We start from the raw sequence: 19,542 nt of genomic DNA on the forward strand, positions 1-19,542 counted from the left end.
TGACACTGTTGCAGCCCGAGAGCCCAGCACAGATATCTATACTCTACCAGCAACATTTGACTCTCTAAATCAGGATATATCTAAATCAGTATTTTTCCCCAAGTAACTCCTGGAAATGTCCCAAAGGAAGTAACAGATTTGGGAAAAGGGTTCCCATCAGACATATCTGAGAGACATGGTATGCAGTTTCCCAAAAATCTGAATGCTAAATAGACTTTACAGTGTATCTTATCTTCTAGGAATAAAATGATATAAAACAAACTTTGGTCAACTGTGGACTTAGCACTTACTGAAGATCTGGGATTCTTCTGAAGTGCTCCAAGTACAGATCTTCTACTTCAACCACTACACACCCTTAGGAAAAATCCTTCTTTATTAAAGTTCAATAGAACTTTTCAGACACACAAAATTTTGGGAGGGGAATACGTATTTCATTTAATCCTCTCTGCTAATCAGATTTGTAGATTTAGGCTGGGATTGTAATTCTGGTTAAATTCTGGGTATTGATCTTTGCTGCCTCTCAAACATACTCAAATATAATACGCCAACAGGATCAACAATTTTAAAAGACTGGAATCTTTTAAAAATCTAGTAGAGGAAAGGAACTCTGCACTCCCTTTACAAAAAGGAAAACAGAAACTGGGACACACACCTCTTAACTCAAAAGTCTTGCCACCACATCTAACTGCCTCATCCTCTCAAATCCTATCTTCAGGAAAGTGTATGGAAACAAAAAGATATAAAGAAAAAAACTGCAATGAATACAGTGCAAGCTGTGGCCAGTTTTATTAAAGAAAAATTATGCGTGATTTACTTTTCACCAGTCTGTTCTGGCATGCTTCGAATGATATCAGAATCACCTAGAAAATAAAACACAACAGTTTTACAATTCATTTAATTGCAACTGGTAATCATCAAATTAGCAATGGCTATCTTCAAAGGTTGTGACACTAGCTTTGAGGTCATTTCTCAAGGATAATCAGATACTGAGTCACAGGCACTTCCCATATATGATACATCATATAATCAGACTTGGTTTATCACCGGCATTGTTAAAACCAGACCTAGGGAAAGAACTAGGTCTGGGGACACATGCATGGTCTTAATATAGCGAATGTTTAGCCTGCCCTGATTATTACAAAATCAGAACAGCGAGAATATTCGCGGTATTTTATGAATTAAAAACTCGTAAGTTCAAAATATAACATGATCTGTATTTGTAGGCACTTCTTCTCAACTTAATTTTACCTATCTGTTCTTAGGCAGCCAATAAGGACTCCTCTCTTCCACTATTTCACCTGATTACTCTCCACCTTTATAACTTCACCTTTACCAAGGTCCTAAATTATTTAAGTGCTTCAAACAAAATTCATTTCAAAGTAAAAAAAATTCACTTATAACAAGAACTATTACAATGTACTGATACTCATTATCAATTCTCTGTGAAATAAAACTACAGGATATCCCTTGCTCTATCCAAATTCTCAATATCTGAACCTAGGAACCATAGACATTGGTATAGCGAAGAATACCTGTAATTGTATTATAAAGGAAAAAAAATTATTCTAGGACTTAAAAAACATACCTGGATCAATGATAGCCAGTGTGCATACTCTGTAGTATTTCCCACATGCTGTGCCCAATTCAATATTATTGCCACTGTAGTGATGGACACCAGTTTTGGCCAACATGGCATAGTATTCTATTTCAGATTTCCTTCAGAAACCAAAAGACAAATAAATAAATACCATAACAAGTGACTGACAGATAAAATGTTACTACTTTCGTCATTAGTTTTAATGTTGGTAAGGCTTTCCAACAGTAACTAAACCAGTTGTTACTCTTTAAAAAAAGTACCACATCCATTAGCCAATACAAACCATCCTTCCCTTTGATCCCTTATATGAAATGGGACAATCACCAAGTCATCTTCTGACTATCTATGTTTAAGACTATAACTATGCTCATGGAAAAGAGAGGAGGATGTGAAATCAAAGTATTTACTTAGCAATTACTAGTCACCAGACACTTTATGTTATATAATTCCACAACAACCTCTTAAGTAGTATATATTCCTTTTTTTTTTCTTTTTAAACTAATGAAGACATTCAGGCACATTAGAGTAAGTGGAGGTTCCAGGATCCAAACCCATGTTATCTTTAAAAGATAAGCTATTTCTCTGTCTGGTGCTCTGAATCCTAGATGGGGAGTATTACTTACACAGAGCTAACATTTCTGTGTCAATTGAGTAGATGGACATTAAAGGTTTTACAAATCCTTCTGAAGGGAGTCCTAACAGAACAGTACCACTACTCAAAATATGATCCACAGACCAGCAGTTATTTGAGTGCTTGTCAAAAATGCATTAATATCAGGTCCCTACCCAAACCCATGAAATCAGAACCCGCATTTAACAAGATTACCAGCAACTGTGCACATTCACGTTTGAGAAGCACTGCCATAGAAGATAGGCTTGAAGACCATACCATGGGATGGGATGGAGGACGGAGCACTCCAGGAAAACCAATTACGTACAGGTACCCTATACAAAATCCTGTGAGCAGGCTATGCATTACCACAGAAAAATCAATGTGCTGGAGGGGCTGATCACGCTGCTTATATTCTGCACAGTCCAAGTTTCTTTACCTTATTTTCCATACTAAGTTCAATTTCAAAACCGTGAAGTCAAGCAAAAACCTGGGGAATTAGGAACCTGCAGCTCCACGGCCAGCCTGAACTTTTCTTATCTTAGCTTTTCTACACTAAAACGAGTTCGAAAAATGAAGTATTTTAAAGAAATGACCCAAACGGCAGGACACAAAACACATGGTGAAACAAGTAACGTGTCTGTGCTTCCCTCCAACTTTGATGTTCTGTGGTTTTTACCCCTCTGCCACACATTTTTCCCAAAGATGAGCTTACACAATAAGAGAACATGATGGGGGGCCGGGGCCGTCAGCCGCAACCACCACAGAAGAAACCGTAGATTCTTCTCCAAATGCTCGCTTGTAAAACAAATTTTACGTAAAACCGAGTTCGTACTACCCAGACTGCCCATGGTAACACTCATGGGTATTCACTCCGATCAATATACAGTGGGCGACACACACCCTCAAGGTTCCTTCGATTACCTCAAGGCTGGGCAGTTGTTGGCGAGGATGACCAGTTTCGCTTTGCCATGTCTGATCATTTTCAGAGTCTGCTTGTACCCCAGGACGTACTTTCCACTTTTCATAACAAGCTGGAGCCTGGAGTTGATCGACTCCAGCGACTTTTTCTACAAAGCAAACATTTAACACGGATTTTAAGGCCTTTTTTTTTTTTTTTTTTTTAACCATCTCAAAACAGCATCCAGCTTTCTGGAAGTCGAGCCCTTTAATAAACCTCCCAAGTCTAGGATCCTAAGTCACTGAGAGGACCACTCGGTTTCCTCTCGGGCCCCTCCATGCCAGTGGGCATGCTGTCTCCCCAGTGTGCTCAAATCTGCCCGCCCCGGGCCGAGACTCAGTCCTCCACGTGAATCGGCTTCCCGCCCTGGAGCGTTTCACTCACCGTCTTCTTTGCGGCCACCATCTTCCTGCCTTAGATGCGGGACGGCCCCAACCTAGAACATACAGAGGACAGGACAGGAAGTTTAGGATCGCAGCTCCAAACAGCAACGCGCCGGGATCCCCGCGCTGCCTAAACGTCGGCCCCGCAAAGCCCACTCACCTAAAACCAGCCGCCAAAATGGCCGGGAGACAGAAAGGAAAGAGTTCCCACAATGCAAAGCTCTTCACCGCAAAGCCTGGACGCCGGAACCGGAAGTAAGCCGCAAGCGGAAGGGGAGGGGCAAGGAGAGGAGGGCCGCTGGCTGCTGCTGTTTGTATGGCTAGTTAGAATGGTGGCAGACCTGTACCCTTACTCTTGCTGCGGGCCTTAAAGTTGTGTTAGTCTGTTGCTCCGAGCTGCGAACTGAGGAACCGGGGAACGTTGAACCGGGCTGGAGTTGGAGAAGCCGACTGAGAGAGGCGGGAGGGACGGTGAGAAGGGGCGGCGGCGGCTGGACCACGGTCTGTGTGCGGCGGAGCTCATCTATCCTGAAGCCGCGGCTCTTGGAGGGGACTCCAGTGCGCCTCAGCTCCTGGGTCTACCCTTCCGCGTCACTTCCACGCGGGCCGAAGCAACTGTGCGCCCTGCCCTGCCCTCGCCCAAGTTGCCGGCCCGCGCTGACTTCCCTAAACTCACCTCTTTAGTGGCGGTGTTAGCGTAACCTTGTAAGCCGAATCTTCATAGAGCAATAAACAGATCTCTTTGACAGATCTTTTTGTTGTGAACGTTGGGCCCTGATATAAATGTCCAGTGACGGATCATTAAAAATAGCGAGCACAGAGCGTCTCCCACTAGTACCCAAAAAGTGTAAAATTGGACCAGTAGGCAGTAAGCCGTCATCGTATGTCAACTTTTAGGAATATATCCAGAGAAACAGTTTCTCAAAGTCATGTGAACAAGGATATTTATTTCAGCATTATCTTTAACAGCAAAAGAAATTAGAAACAACATCAAATGCTCATCATTCTTAATGTATGTGTTTGTATATGCATAGAAAATTCAAGTCTGGAAAGCTAATCGTCAAAACTCACCACTGGATGAGGTATGAGGAGAGTGGGTGATGAGAAGACATTTTTTTACCTTATGTATTTCAGTACTACTTGAATTATTTTACAGCATGCATTGTTATGTAAAGTTCCTTTTTAATAATAAAGTGGTGACTTTAAATAGGTCTTGCGAAACACCAGTTATAACTGAAAGCAGTATTTCTGAAAGTATGGCTCCCAGATCACCTGATAATCACCTTGCATTCTGACTCTTGGACCCCACCCAGGTATGTAGAAGAAATCTCTGGTGGAGCATAGGAATCTCAGTTTAATATGCAGCTTCGGGGATTCTTATAAATACTAGAATTTGAGAAGTAAAGAACTAAAGAATGAGGGGCACCTGGCTGGCTCCGTTGGTACAACATGCAACTCTTGATCTTGGGGTCCTGAGTTTGAGGCCCATGCTGGGGGTAAAGGTTACTTTCAAATAAACACAAAAAACTAAAGAATGAGATAGCCAAGTTGGGTTTGAGGCATGCCTGCTTAGGTAAAGACAAAAACTAAATAATGAAGCCTTATACTTTTATATTGAGCCGTATATTTTCAGAGCTTTTTAATACTTTCTCTCAAAGTGATCAGGGTAGATATTATCCCCATTTTGGAGATTAAATGATTAAAGTACTTGATAAGACTTTCCTGGGGTGCTTTTCGCTATACGATAACAAGTTTCTGGTTCTTACTATATGTGTCCTCACTATACTTTAAAGATCCCAACGATCTTAATAGGGTTTTGTACTGGAAGCCAGAGAAGCCCAAAGCACTTATTTTATGTATGAAATGTACCACAGAATGTTTGAGAATTCTTCTTAGAGAATCTTAACTGATTTTGCTGTATCTCTTTGGAGACAGACTTAGGTTCTTGGTTTTTCTATTTAATATCTGCTTGACTTGGGGCAAATTGTCTAAATTCCCTAAGCCTCAGTTTCTTCATCAGAAAACTAGAATAATAGGTCTACCTCATAGTATTGTTGTGAGGATCCCAGTAAACGTAATGGTGTATAAAGCATCTAGCACTGGGCCTTGTACAGAACAAATGTGCGGTGAATATTAGTTCTCTTCATCAGTCCAACTCCCATCTCTTCAACCTTCCTACCACAGCCGCCTGCCCACACCTAAAGTCTTTCACAACATTACAAAACCTATATATACGAGGGGAAGAAACAGCATGCAAAAATGACAGTCCTATCTTTTGACTCAAGAAGATTTTATAAAATTTTCGACACTTGTATTTAGTAGAGCAGGAATTGGCATACTTTTTCTATAGAGCCAAAGAATAAATACTTAAGGCCTTTGGGGCCATATGTTCTCTGGCAACAACGCAGTTCTGCCATAGCACAAAAGCAGCCACGGGCAATATATAACAGCTGTGTTCCAATAAAACATTTACAGAATCAAGTGGCTGGCGAGATTTGGCCTGCAGGCCATGGTTTGCTGACCCCTGTGTTAAAAGATTACTCTTACTATTATTAAAAGTAACTGCTTTAAGTCATGTCCTTATTCCAAAGAGATGTATGTTGAAGTATATATGGATGAAGTGTCATGATTATCTGCAACTTATTTTTGAATCGCTAAAATAAATGTAAATAAAATCTAAAATAAATGAAGGTAAACAGGTAGGTAGAGCAAATGCAGCAAAGTGTTAACAACTGTTGAATTTAAAGTGGAGGGTATATAAGTGGTGGTTGTACTATTAAACTTTTTTGAGTTTGAAAATCTTCATACTAAAAAGTTGGGAAATATATATGCTTTAAGAAGGGATTTTGCCATCTAGATATTATTTTGTTTATTCTGGGTATCAGTTGGTAGCATTTTAGAGTGATTTTGAAAAAATATCAACAGGTAAATGTGATAGAACAGAGTTAACACAAGGCTTTGGTTTTCATTCACCAAAATTGCTGCTCCAAGTTTCTGAGAACTCTGCAGGCACCTACATTCATTGTGCTTTTGGTTTATACTTGCTATGGGAATTAAAAGTGACAGACTGCATTCCCTGTTAGAGCAAATACTAAGAAGTTCATCTGGTATTCATTGGTTCAGTACACTGGCGCATCCCTTATTGTTAAGCAGTTAAAACTATCATATTCATTATCATCAGCTATTAGTTATTCACTGTCCAGATTAGGAAGCGGCCCATTAGTACAGCTGACCCTTGAACAACTCAGAGGCTAGAGGCACTGACCCCCCATGCATTTCAAAAATCCATGTATAACTTTGGACTCCTCAAAGACTTAACTACTAATAGCTTACTGCTGACCAGAACATCCTTATCGATAACATAAACGGTCGATTAACACGTTTTATTTTTTAAAGATTTTATTTATTTGTCAGAGAGAGAGCACAAGCAGGGGGACTGACAGGCAGACAGAGAAGCGGGCTCCCTGCTCAGGACTCGATCCCAGGACCCCGGGATCATGACCTGAGCTGAAGGCGGATGCTTAACCGACTGAGCCACCCAGGCATCCCAACACATTTTTTATATTCTATGTATTATATACTCTATGATAAAGCAAACAAGACAAAAGAAAACATTACTAAGAAAATCGTAAGAGAAAGTACATTACTGTACTGTACCGGAAAAAAAATCCGTGTATAAGTGGACCCTACCAGTTCAAATCAGTGTTCAAGGATCAACTGTAATTTAGAAGTCTATTTGTTTAACTCAACCTTCACATTCTTAAGTCACCCTGGACATTATACATGTTCAGAAATCTGGTGAAGAGAGGAAGGGACGGTGAATCTAAGTGAAAATATCTTGTAAACCTAATGAATGTTGGTCACCTTTCAACTAACTAAACACATACCCCGATACAAGAATTCTGAACCATTAGAGGACAATAATAAGGAATCCAAAATATTTCTCCTATGCCCCTCTCTTTTCAGACTAGGAATGCTCCAGACTGCACTGGATTAAAAATAGGCCAGAGAAATGCTTTCTCCTTTTTTTTAAAACCATTTTTCCATCCAAGGAGCATATTTTTTTAAATACTCTTGGATACAAAGAACCCAGAGTACTTCATTCACTATTTTACTGTGAAGGAGTGACACTTGGAACGTAGAGTGATGTCTATAAATGTTTGTCTTCGGGTTATTTTATATTTCTTAGAGTCAGTTTTTAAAAGTTTAGTATAAATGGGATTCCTATGTTTCTAAGTGTCTATAATATGACATTTTACATATTATTTTCAATAATTTGAAAAGCTTGCCATGTACGTGTACTTTTATCCTTAATAAAGGTGTGATACACAGGCTAAAACCAATTTTTTTGCTTTTAACTGGACCTTAATAATGTAACACTCTATGTCATGCTGATCAGAAAATGTTACTGATTAGTTAATGGAGAAATAATAAATGCAAATTTGGGACAACATCAAAACATGAGTATGTTGAAGAAAAATGATAAAGGAAGTGAAAAGATTTATGACCATGCCTTCAAGATATAACACATCAAAGTACTATCAGCATTTAAAATGACAGTATCAGTTATATTCAGGTATTATCAAGATAAGACTGAAGGAATAAGACAGGACAGGTAATTGCTAAGAAGGAGAGTGGTCAGGGAGAGGGGAAGTAGGGTAAGTATTGTATATTAGTCTAGATAATTAAGTTGTAAGCAACAGAAACAAACTAGCTCAGTTAAGCATAAAAGGAAAATTAGGTTGTAGTTCACCAAATGAATAAGAAGCCTGGAGAGCAAGACCCAGATCTGTGTATATGGTCATGGAAGAAGCAGTCCCATTTATTAGTCACTGGTTCGAAACATACTCTGCAAACCATAGGGCAGCACCCTAACCGTCAAAGATGTTTTCTCTTGGCTGGTGCCATAACTGAGTGTTTAATTTGCCCCTCCATCATCCTATAGGTTTAGCTTCTTCTGGATGTGGAGGTAGATGAAAAGGCCAGTAAATCACATAGAAATTAACCTATTACCTTACTTGTCTCATAGTAAAGTGAGTTATTTGATAAGATACAATACTGAATGTAGTGTCTTGGTGTGTAATGTCTTGAAGATACTATCCTGATGTGCAAGAAAAGCAAATCTAATCCAATGTATATTAAAATAAGGAAAAAATACCAAAGAGGTTCAATCACTCTTTCTGTTTCCAAAGAGGTCTTATCACTCATTCAGGAAGTGGCTGATCGGCCCTTCAAGGTATAGGTACCATTTTGGGGGCTTATAGTTGGTCACTCTTAGTGCTACTGGCAAACTGGGCCCTCAGCCAGGTAAACCATGTTAAGTGGAGGAACATGCAGTTGAGCTCATGTATGTCTTCTTTCTCTGTTCTTAGAGCCATCCTATTCCTGAGCCCGTTGAGCAAGCATTGAGGTGGCTCATGAAAAAGACTAACATCCACAGGACAATGGATTATTATTGTTCACCTGATTATAAAATGCTTCCTCTGAAGAAAATGGAAGAGACCATGGCTTGGCTGACAAAATTATCTCCAAGGAAAAGTAAGATACCCCAGTGAACTCCTAAAAATTAGTTGATGGGGAAAAGTGGGTACTTAACTGGGCCCAGTAAGCCCTGGTTTAGCATGAAAGCATTAAGATTCAGAGAATTTCAAGTTAGTGTTTATATTTAATCTGTGAGTTTTTGTATCTATTTTGAAGAAGAATGGAATTTTGAAAAACTTTCACTAGCTAAATCAAATTAAATGTGACTTTAACTTTAAAAAAAGCATCTTCTGAAGTGGGAGCCTGCTGTGGACTGACTTGTGGCCCCTCCCTTCCCCACTCATATGTTGAAGCCCTTACCCCAATGTGATTCAGTGGGCAAGTAGGGTTGAGGAGGTAGTTGGGGTTAAATGAGGTCATAAGGGTGAGGCCCTAATCTGTTAGGACTGTGGCCTTGTAAGAAGAGGAAGTCTCAGGGGTGCCTGGGTGGCTCCGTTGGTTGAGCATATGACTCTTGGTTTCAGCTCAGGTCATGATCTCTCTCATGGGTCATGGGATCAAGCCCCGCATCAAGCCCAACACTCAGCAGCAGAGTCTGCTTGAAGATTTTCTCCCCCTGCCCCTCCCCCCACTCGCTCTCTCTTGCCCTCTGTCTCTCTAACATAAATAAATAAATCTTAAAAAAAAAAGAAGAGGAAGTCCCCCGACCCCCACCCCATGTGAGGACACAGTGAGAAGGCTGCCATCTGCAAGCCAGAAAGAGTTCTCACGAGAAACCAAATTAGCCAGTACCTTGATCTTAGACTTCCGAGGCTCCAGAACTATGAGAAATAAATATGTTATTTAAGCCACCCAGTTAATGGCATTTTTGTTATGGCAGCCCAACCTGTGAAGGCCTTTTGATAGCATTTATATAAGATATAAATATTCCCCAAATTATGGCCTATTCTGAAAGGTCCATCCACATACCTCTCCCCCTTAAACTTCCTTGCGCTAATCCTGTAATTTTGCTTAGTGACTTGGAATCCAGCCAAATCCTTAGCCACTTTCAAAGTACTTCTCTTTCCTTGGGGCACAGTAACCCTGATTAGAAGGTTAGGAGGAAAGTTATAATACGTATGTGTAATGTTATAAAGTGTACTTCCTCAAAGATACCCAGTCTTCTCTTCATTCGAAGGGATTTGTGAATTGATTGCTGGGCAGCCCAGGCTCTGTCAGGTCTGCACTGCAGGAGGGAGAGGAAGAGGGGGAAGAAAGAGAAGGGGTAGGAAGGGGAGGAGAAGTGAGGTAGAGAAGGAAGGGAGGGAGGGAGACCTCTAAACACACCATAAAGACCATAGCTGTGTACCCCCATGACCCATATAGAGAAATATGTCAAATTTTAGACAATTTGAGCATCCAAATTAATAGGTGTAAGGATCTGAATTGTGCCCTCCTCATTCATATGTTGAAGTCCTAACCGCTATAGTTTGTAATATGGCTGTTATGGAGACAGGGCCTTTAAAGAGGTAAAGTAAAATGAGGTCATATGGGTGGGCCCTAATCCAGTATGACTGGTGTCCTTGTAAGAAGAGACTAGGACATAGATACTTATACTATGGGAAGACCATGTGAAGATATATGGTGAACACTGCCATCCCAACCAAGGAAAGGCCTTCAAAAGAAACCAACCCTACTGACACCTTGTTCTCTGACTTCTAGTCTCAGAACTACGAGGAAATAAGTTTTTGTTGTTTAAGTCAACCCATCTGTGGTACTTTGTTATCGCAGCTCTAAAAAACTAACACAAATGGTAACATGACCCATTGAATAATGTAAGAATTCATGAGTATTTACTGCTGTAAATAAATGAATAATAAATGGAGGAGAAGGGAAAGTGCTCCCTTACTGTAGAATGCCAACTAATAAATGTAGAAGGAATAATATAATTAGAAAACCACTGTTTGATAACCATCATAGTAATAATTGATCCCAGCAAGAATATTAATGTAGGCTAACAGCAGATAAAAGTTTGATGAGATAGAGGATGTTAGTCTTAAAGTCTCTCCCCATAAATTACAAGGAGTAAAATAGTAACGTTTTGGTGGCAAACTTGGCAGACACTACCTTAACTAACTGATCAAAGTTAACATCACCAGTAATTGAGCAAACTGACATCATGTGCTCTTTTTTTAAGATTTTATTTATTTATTTGATAGAGACAGAGAGAGCAGGAACACAAGTGGGGGGGGGAGAGGGCGCTGAGCAGGGAGCCTGATGTGGGGGACTCGATCCCAGGACTCTGGGATCATGACCCGAGCCAAAGGCAGCCGCTTAACGACTGAGCCACCCAGGCGCCCCAACATCATGTGCTCTTGATGGGAATTCACAGATAACATAACATCTTGCATTCCAGCCAAAACTGCATTGCCTGAAAACAATCATAAGGAAACACCGGACAAACCCAAATTGAGAAATATTCTACAAAATAAATGGCCTATTCTCTTAAAAAAAAAGGTCAAGGTCATGAAAGACAAAGAAAGACTGAGGGAACTACTTCAGATTAAAGCAAACTAAAGAGAGGCATAACAATTAAATGTAATGTGTGGTCCTGGATTGGACAATTGACCAAACTTGAATACGAGGTGGATTAAATAGTATATCAACAGCAAACTTCCTCGTGGTAACAGTACTGACGTTATGTAAGAATAAGACTGCCATCCAAAGCTAGTCTACCAATCAATAGCCACTGGCCACAATCGCCTCCTCCCCTCCCCAGCTATTTAGTGTTGATTCGGATGAGCCCTCCCAGCCCTTCGCTCTCTCCGGGATAGCGTCCCTATCCCTGCTACTGAGGCCTTTTCCCTCTCCTCCTTGACTGTACTCCCCACCTTCTGCCCACCTGGCTGCCTGTCCCTGTGCTCTCCTGCTTCCTCGCTCTGGCGAGGCCCCTCCCTGACCCCCCCGCCCCGGCCCCTTCCACCTCTGCGCGGCAGCCTACCTTCCCCAGGTGCGCACCGCCACCGCGGCGCTCCGCCGTGCGCTTGCGCTCCGCACCCGAGGGAGCCGGGCGGGTAGAGTTGGAGGAGCGGCGGTGCGGCCGGGGCGGCTTGCGGGGGATCGGAGCTCCGGGCCGACACCCGCGCCGGGTTGGGACAGGTGGCTGCGCTGGTCCACAAGGCCGCCTTTCTGCCCGCGATGGGCTGCTCCAGCAGCGCCCTCAACAAGGCTGGCGATAGCAGCAGGCTCCGCAGCGGTGAGCAGGGGACCCGGCCCCAACCCCGCCCGGGCCTCGGGATTCGGGTCGGCTTGCTCCCCGAGGGTCCGAAAGGTGCGACTCGTGTCCGCCCCGCCCGGCAGGGGGCGGGCTGCTCGCTGAGGACGGGAGTGCACCCTGAGCGCAGCGCGACTCCCTCCGGAAACCCGGAGGGCGGCTGCTGGAGCCGCGGTGCGGAGGTCCGGGTGCGCCCCGCCGCGCACGCTGCCCGACGCGGGAGGCCAAGGGCCGGGCCTCGGGTTACCCTACTCGACGGGCGATCGGGAAGGTGGGGTTAAATCCCTACCGCGGTTGGCCGCGGGTTCCCTTAAACAGATGAGTATTTTCCTGCCCTTACAAGAGGTGCTCTTTCATTTCCTCAAAGTACGAACTTTCAGATTATATAAAGCTGCAAATTCACTGGGAACCATTAGTTTCTGGTCGTAAGGAGAGACGTGGTACCTCTTTTTCTATCGAGAGCTTGCCCTCTCGTCCGCATTTCAGCATCAGAGATGATAAAGGATGCGCAGAGTACAGGTGGACATTCATTCCATCAAGTAGGTTCCTGCACTTTTGAAGAGGTCAGATACACTTTCGCCTATCCTTGGCTTCGGTTTTTCTTGACAAATATCCGTGCGATAAAAACTGGTCATAACAAGTATATTTTGAACGTCTATTATATGATAGCCACGTGCCTGGCTAGATGCTGGAGATACAATTGACCCTACTTTTGGGGGTTAGGGGTCTAAGTTAAATGATTAAGATCAGTTTCTGAGAGTAAGAAGTGCTGTGAAGAAGAGTAAGAGCCCATTAATGAACTAGAGAATGACTGGGTTTTATATGCACTTAGATTTCGAATGGCTAACATTTTAGATCAAGTTTCGAAGGTTAAGCAAATTTCTTCAAGTTAGTTTGCATCATATTCAAGACTAACTCTAGGGGAAATTGTATATTCCAGTTAATTCCTTTTCAGAGGTCTTTTAGCACCTTGTGTTATTCCAATAACACAGAAATGTCTTCCTCTCTGATTTTGTAGTAGAGAGCACAGGGTTATTGTGAATGCTGTTTCAAAGTTCAGACACTGTGTCCTAGTCAGAGGTATGTTGTGTTGCATCATTTTCGTGGTGTATGATAAATTTATTTCTAATTTCAGTAGATAACAGAAAGCAGTAAAAAGTTTGTAAATAGGCAAAGTCATTAAAACCATATATAAAAGTGATTCCAAACCCTTTGTCACTGAAAACAATGTGAAGTGATGGGAAAATCCATTCCTAACGTACACTACTTGCTAACCTTTCTCCTAAAGAAACAAAAGCCTCTGTACCCCAAACATGCTCTCAAGAGGCCAGTGCAAAATAATAATAATAATAATAATAATAAATTTAAAAAAATTTTAAAGAGGCTAGTACAAGGAGCAATTTCTTTGATGTTTCATTTTATGAAATCAGGTAGATTTTGCATTCTGCTCCATGATAAATCCTTGTTGGTTTCAATATGAAAAGCTGAGGAAAGTTGATGCTTCAGGAAGATACACCATATTTTGGTTTCTCTTATCCCCTTCCGTGGCCCCAGATATCCCAGGATTAGCATACTGATTTAAGAAGCAGAGCACTAGGGGCGCTTGGATGGCTCAGTGGGTTAAGCCTCTGGCTATTGGTTTTGGCTCAGGTCGTGATCTCATGGGTTGTGAGATGGAGCCCCATCTTGAGCCCCCCCTCAGGCTCCACACTCAGCAGGAGTGTGCTTGAAGAGGCTCACCCTCTGTTCCTGCCCCCATGCATGCACTGTCTTGTGCCTTCTCTCTCTCTCTCTGTCTCTCTCAAATAAATAAATAAATAAGTGGGGGTGCCTGGATGGCTCAGTTGGTTAAGCCACAGACTCTTGATTTCTGCTCAGGTCATGATCTCAGGGTCCTGAGATCACCAGCATGGGCCTCTGCACTCAGTGGGGAGTCTGCTTCAGGATTCTCTCTCCCTCTCCCTCTGCCCCTCCTCCTGCTCGCTCATTCTCTCTCTCTCTAAAAATAAATAAATAAATAAATCTTTTAAAAAATCCATAAATAAATCTTTTTTTAAAAAGCAGAGCACTAAATCATCATTGTAGATTTTTTTATTTTTTAAAGATTTTATTTATTTATTGGAGGGAGAGAGAGTGCGTGCGAACGCATGCATGCGAGTGGGTGAAGGAGCAGAGAGAGAGGGATAAGCAGACTCCATGCTGAGCGTGGAGGCAGGGCTCTGTCCCAGGAGCCTGAGATCATGACTTGAGCTGAAATCAAGAGGTAGGAGCTCAACCAACTGAACCACCCAGACACCCCTCATTATAGAATTTTGTTTAACTGATAAAACCATGACTCTGGGGAATGTTACTCTTAGGGAAGGACAAAAGTATCTAATAGGTGGAATAGGTTTTCTCAAAAAATAATGAATAATCTCTTGTTTTAAAAAAATTTATCACCAGTATTAATAACTATCAACATAAGTCACACCCTTTCATTTTTAATTCTTGCTTTCCTCATTGTTCTAAGTTTTCCCAGATGTTGTTCTGAAAGAAATGTTAAAATGCCTGACAATCAGGTTTAGAGTGTAGAAAATTAATACGCTGCATAAATTGCTCAATGCACATATCGAATCAGTCAACAGGTGTATTTTGCTTCTGATCCCCAATCACACAATACTCTCTTGTAATTGGATACTATTGTATGTTCATCAGCATTTCAACTCCATGATCTTGGAGGCTCAATAAATAATTCATTCCTGTTTCTGCAGCTCAGAACTTCTTTAAATCCTATATACAATCCCAAGTCTGTGTGTATTAGCTTTTAGATTAAAAAAATCCAGGTTTATTAAATGTCCTGTACGCGCCTTTACTCACTGTAAAGTGCTGCCTAACAATACTTCATTTAATCTTTATGACAGTACTATGTCTAAGTATTACAAGTCTCTCCATTTCACAGATAAGGAGCCCTGTGACCTTGGGCAAATTATTTACTCTTCAGAGTGAGAGCTGGGCTTTGAATTCAGGTACTCTGATTCCAGAGCTTGACCTATTTCTCCCTAAACCATCTTGTGATAACTAGATTTAAATCTGTTTTTGCCTCAGATCACTCTGGATCCCTATTAGAGATGTGGTCATCCACTATGCAAACAACAAAAGAAATCTAATAGAGTATAATATAGTATTATAATTCAATAAATTTAATAATATAATAGTCTTATCATAATCCCTAAATAAGACCGATAATAATAAATATACAGTTGTGACATATGTAATATATAAATTTATTATATATTAATATATCATATACATATTTTAATAAGTATCCCTAAATGAGTCAGTAAAATATGAACTTTATATTTACTTCCAAATATAAACTGGGAATATTTAGAAGACATTTATTTAACCCTAGAGATATTTTAAGCAGAGTACATAGATGTAGAGAAACTTCCAGTGCCCTCCCATAGAGATACAGATAATCTTCATATCATACCAGACATTTTTTAAATTCACAATATGAACCTTAAAACTGCATGGGTTGATGCCAAAATACGTGAACTAGCCTGTAGACTGGATTTGCATTGGCAGTTCTGCCTACCTGAATTTTCTGTAACTGGCTTAAGAACTGTTATGCATGATGCAATATTAGCTTACAAGCAAAATAATCATTAAATAATGGGTTGGACTAGATTACCTCTGAGATCTCTTATAGCTCTAAAATCCTGTACCATTAAAATATGAAGGTACTTATTTTTCTGGGCTTCAATTTAGATCACATAGCAGCTATTTGGTTAGGTAGCTGTTAGACTGAATAGGAAGATCCATTCTACTGATCACATGGCTATGTTTGCTCTGACCCATCAGACACTGCACCCCACTGAGCTTCTTTCCCTCACCTCCAAAGACTGACTAGGGAAAGAGGCATGGGGGACCAGGACACAGGTGGATAGTCAAATCCAGGGCTATCAAAGTGTAGAACAGGGCCTGCTACATGGTAGTCACACATAGATTTTTACTGAATGCCCTAAAATGTGAGAGGAAAGAGGCTTTTCTTTCCAAAAGGACAATTAGACAGATTGAGTGGACCTTCTTGTATTTGTGGAATCAAATTCTAAATAGTGGGGCCATCTTCTGTTCAAAATTTCTGTTCTTCTCAGCACCCCGAGGATCTGGTGGAATTTGAACACAAAGATTTTGTTGATTTTACGGACTTTAACGGACCCATGGGTCTCTAGGTCTTTGTTACCTGAACCTTCCTTCCTGTGCCACCAGCCTTCTATGTACGTGTATGATTCTTGCTCTGCTCTTTCCTAATATAAATGCCATTTGTTTCTGGCAGACTTCTTCCTGAGATCTTACAGCTTAAGCACCAGCATGGACAAAGTAAATAGATGGTAATTATTGACAAATTCATTGCTAGGTTAATAGCTACATTTCCACTGATAGCTATAATCATTTGTTTATTCTATCCTCGACTCTCCACTAGCTGCTTGGAGTCCATGTTACCTAAGCAATATAGGATGAGGCTTGAATTTCATGCTCTTACGTGAATTGTTCTCTGTACTGTGGCGACACCTTCAGCCCATATTTTCACACAGTGACATTTCAGTCCTAAGTAGACAAACATTTTTTCTTTGTAATTGAAGAATAAACATCATCAACATTAAAACTCATTTTAATAGGCTTGCATGCAGATATTATATATATAAATGGGATTTCTTCCTTTAAAATGCTAGAAGTCTAGACCAAGTCTTGTATGTGTCCCCTCTAGAGCCTGGCACACAGAGCTTGGCAAGTCTTTGTGGTAGGGCGGTGTTACATACAGCTAATTAAAATGGAATATATGAACCGCATCCGTGGTTCAAAAATTTGAAAACATTTGAAAAATGCATGCTGTGAAAAGTATACCTCCTGCCCTGTTCCCACCATCTGCTTAGTTCCAGTCATACCCATGGGTAAATACTTTTATTAGGTGGGGTTTTTTTTGTATATTCTTCCAAAATGTGTTTATACATTGCAAATATTTTTCCCTCTCCCATCTTCATTATGCAGTGTAATTTTTTAAAGATTTTATTTATTTATTTGTCAGAGAGAGAGAGAGCAAGCGAGAAAGAGCACAAGCAGGGGGAGTGGCAGGCAGAGGGAGAAGCAGGCTCCCCTGTGAGGGAGCCCGACTCGGGGCTCAATTCCAGGACCCTGGGATCATGACCTGAGCCGAAGGCAGACACTTAACCGACTGAGCCACCCAGGTGTCCCTATTTTTCACCTTGTTTTTTTTCACCTAACAAGATGGAGATCTTTCTGTATTGATATATAGAGAATGTCTTTCTCCTTTTTTACCCTTGCTTAATAATCCATTGTGTGATTTGTTTAACCAGTCCCCTATTGATGGACATTTGGTTTGTTTCCAATCTTTCTTTTCCTGTTGCAAACAAGGCTGCATCGAATTCCTTTATATATACATCATTTCAAATGTGTGCTAGCATAACTGTAGAACCATTTCCCAGAAGTGGCATTACTAGGTCAAAGGGTATGTGCATTTATGATTTTTTTTAAAGATATTATTTATTTGACAGAGCACAAGCAGAGGGAGAGAGGGGGAGAAGCAGGCTCCCCGCTGAGCCAGGAGCCCGGTGTGGGACTCGATCCCAGGACCCCGGGATCATGACCTGGGTGGAAGGCAGCCACTTAACCGACTGAGCCACCTAGGCGTCCCTGTGCATTTATGATTTTGATGGATAACTGCCTAAATGCCTTCCTTAAGACTTGTACCAATTTATTCTCTCATCAACAATACAGTAAGTTTTTTTTATGAAATTGAAGGATTTTCGAGATTAGTGCAGTCACATCAAAACATGGGCTTGGAGGAGAAGGCAGGAGACAGGTAGGAGCTCCCATTTGGTTCCAGGTACTTTAGACTGTGATCTCATTTAATCCCCACAAGGGCCTTCTAAAGCAAGCATCAGTATCAGCAAATACAGCTAGGAAACTGCAGCTTAGCGAGGAGAAATAACTTGCTCGAGATCTCAGAGCTAGCAGTGATGGGGCTGCAGCCTAGTACGTGTGACTCAGAAGCCCCTGCTCTTCTCACAGTCCAGTTCCATCTGGTGTCCAGCCACACTTCTGCCATAACTCGTTGTATGGCCCAACCTGTAGGAAGAACACAATCCATATCTATTCAGTGGGTGCATGGGTGGATGGCTGGATTGACAGAGATGGGGATTTAAGGAAATGAGGGTACTACTTAGAAAAGCCAAGGGAGAGTAGGAATCAGGACCCAGGGAATAACAGAAACTTGGAAGGCAACACTGGCTGGGGTGGACTTGGGAAGAGAGTAGGTTGTGAAGAGGATCTCCTAATCAGGCAGTAAAATGTCAATACAGCCAAACAAAGCTTCATTGTGTTCTTTTAAATCATGCGCCTGTAAGGTTGCCACATGTCCCAGCTAATACGCACAGTTTCACTTCTGTGTTAATGTTGTACAACACTGGGTTTAAAATAAAAACCTAACATTTGTGGGGGGTTACTGCAAGGCTCACCAAAACTGATAAAGAACGTCAAACTTGGCCAGCCTTCAACACCTGGTGTGTTTAAGGGTATATAGTTCTAGGTAATTTTTTGTTTTTAAGCAAAATACCAGAATATAGTTCTCCAAGCGAGTGTTAATGTCAGGAAAGTATCAAAATGTCCTCAGAAGCTTCTTTACATTCTCAGGGACGTTGCTGTTGTTCACATTCCTTGATCCCCTCCTTGGGAGTTGCCATCTGGCTCTAGAGTTCATTCTTTTGTGTATATTCAAGGGTATCAGAGGTTTGCCCTTTAAGGATGAAGACTGAAAAAAAAAAAACAACCACATTTTAAAAAAAGATTTATTATTTGAGAAAGAGAGAAAGAGAGCGAGTGAGAGCATCAGCAGGGGGAGGGGCAGAGGAGAGAAATCCTCAAGCAGACTCCCTGCTGAGCGTGGAGCCCCATGCTGGGCTTGATCCCAGGACCTGGAGATCATGATCTGAGCCAAAATCAAGGGCCGGATGCTCAACCGACTGAGCCACCCAGGTGCCCCACATTGTTTTTAATAGCTAAACATCTATGGGAATTGCTTTATGAAGGTGGACAAAATAGGCCCGGTGATGCTAGTATGCTCAGAAACAAGGGGTGGTCATTGGAAATAGGCAAGGAAAAGAAAGGGCAGCCTGTGTTGTAGGGGCAAGTTCAGCTGACATCACTTTCTTCCCCATGGAAGGGCCCAAGGGGCTGTGGGTCCCCAGGATAACTAGG

General features: G+C 41.5%; 2 protein-coding genes and 1 non-coding gene across 10 annotated transcripts in view; 1 reads left to right on the plus strand and 2 right to left on the minus strand.

Annotated features, from left to right (window-relative positions):
* Positions 1-762: 762 nt before the first annotated feature.
* On the minus strand, positions 763-3,819 carry RPL30 (ribosomal protein L30). Its single transcript, XM_027570029.1, has 5 exons — positions 3,712-3,819; positions 3,553-3,604; positions 3,132-3,277; positions 1,586-1,716; positions 763-860 (listed from the first exon to the last, which is right to left on the minus strand). The coding sequence occupies exons 2-5, from the start codon at positions 3,571-3,573 to the stop codon at positions 811-813; spliced, it is 348 nt and encodes a 115-aa protein (XP_027425830.1). The 5' UTR covers positions 3,574-3,604; positions 3,712-3,819; the 3' UTR covers positions 763-810.
* On the minus strand, positions 1,036-1,167 carry LOC113917552. Its single transcript, XR_003518277.1, has one exon. It is a non-coding gene; the product is annotated as a small nucleolar RNA SNORA72 (small nucleolar RNA).
* A 66-nt stretch (positions 3,820-3,885) lies between the features above and the next one.
* Positions 3,886-19,542, plus strand: part of ERICH5 (glutamate rich 5) — a 30,179-nt gene continuing 14,522 nt past the window's right edge. For 2 of the 8 annotated variants that reach the window (XR_003515681.2, XM_027569953.2), the window contains exons 1-4: positions 3,888-4,022; positions 4,586-4,633; positions 4,762-4,864; positions 8,924-9,089. Coding sequence is in view for 7 of the 8 variants with exons in the window: in XM_027569953.2 (XP_027425754.1) it covers positions 8,969-9,089 (121 nt within the window). In the remaining variant the exon portion in view is untranslated. Of the gene's footprint in view, positions 4,023-4,520; positions 4,634-4,761; positions 4,865-8,923; positions 9,090-12,013; positions 12,268-19,542 lie in introns of those variants that run through there. The other 6 variants (XM_027570006.2, XM_027570016.2, XM_027569964.2 and 3 more) reach the window with 5 other exon arrangements.

The sequence above is a fragment of the Zalophus californianus genome, chromosome 4, assembly GCF_009762305.2.
Source record: "Zalophus californianus isolate mZalCal1 chromosome 4, mZalCal1.pri.v2, whole genome shotgun sequence".
In the NCBI taxonomy this organism is placed as follows: Eukaryota; Metazoa; Chordata; class Mammalia; order Carnivora; family Otariidae; genus Zalophus; species Zalophus californianus.

Coding starts and splice junctions, on each gene's coding strand:
- RPL30 (XM_027570029.1), bottom strand. CDS start 3,573: ATGGTGGCCGCAAAGAAGACG. Junction 1,717..3,131: donor AACAACTGCCCAGCCTTGAG/GTAATCGAAGGA, acceptor TGGTTTCTGAAG/GAAATCTGAAATAGAATACT. Junction 861..1,585: donor ACTGGCTATCATTGATCCAG/GTATGTTTTTTA, acceptor TTTATTTTCTAG/GTGATTCTGATATCATTCGA.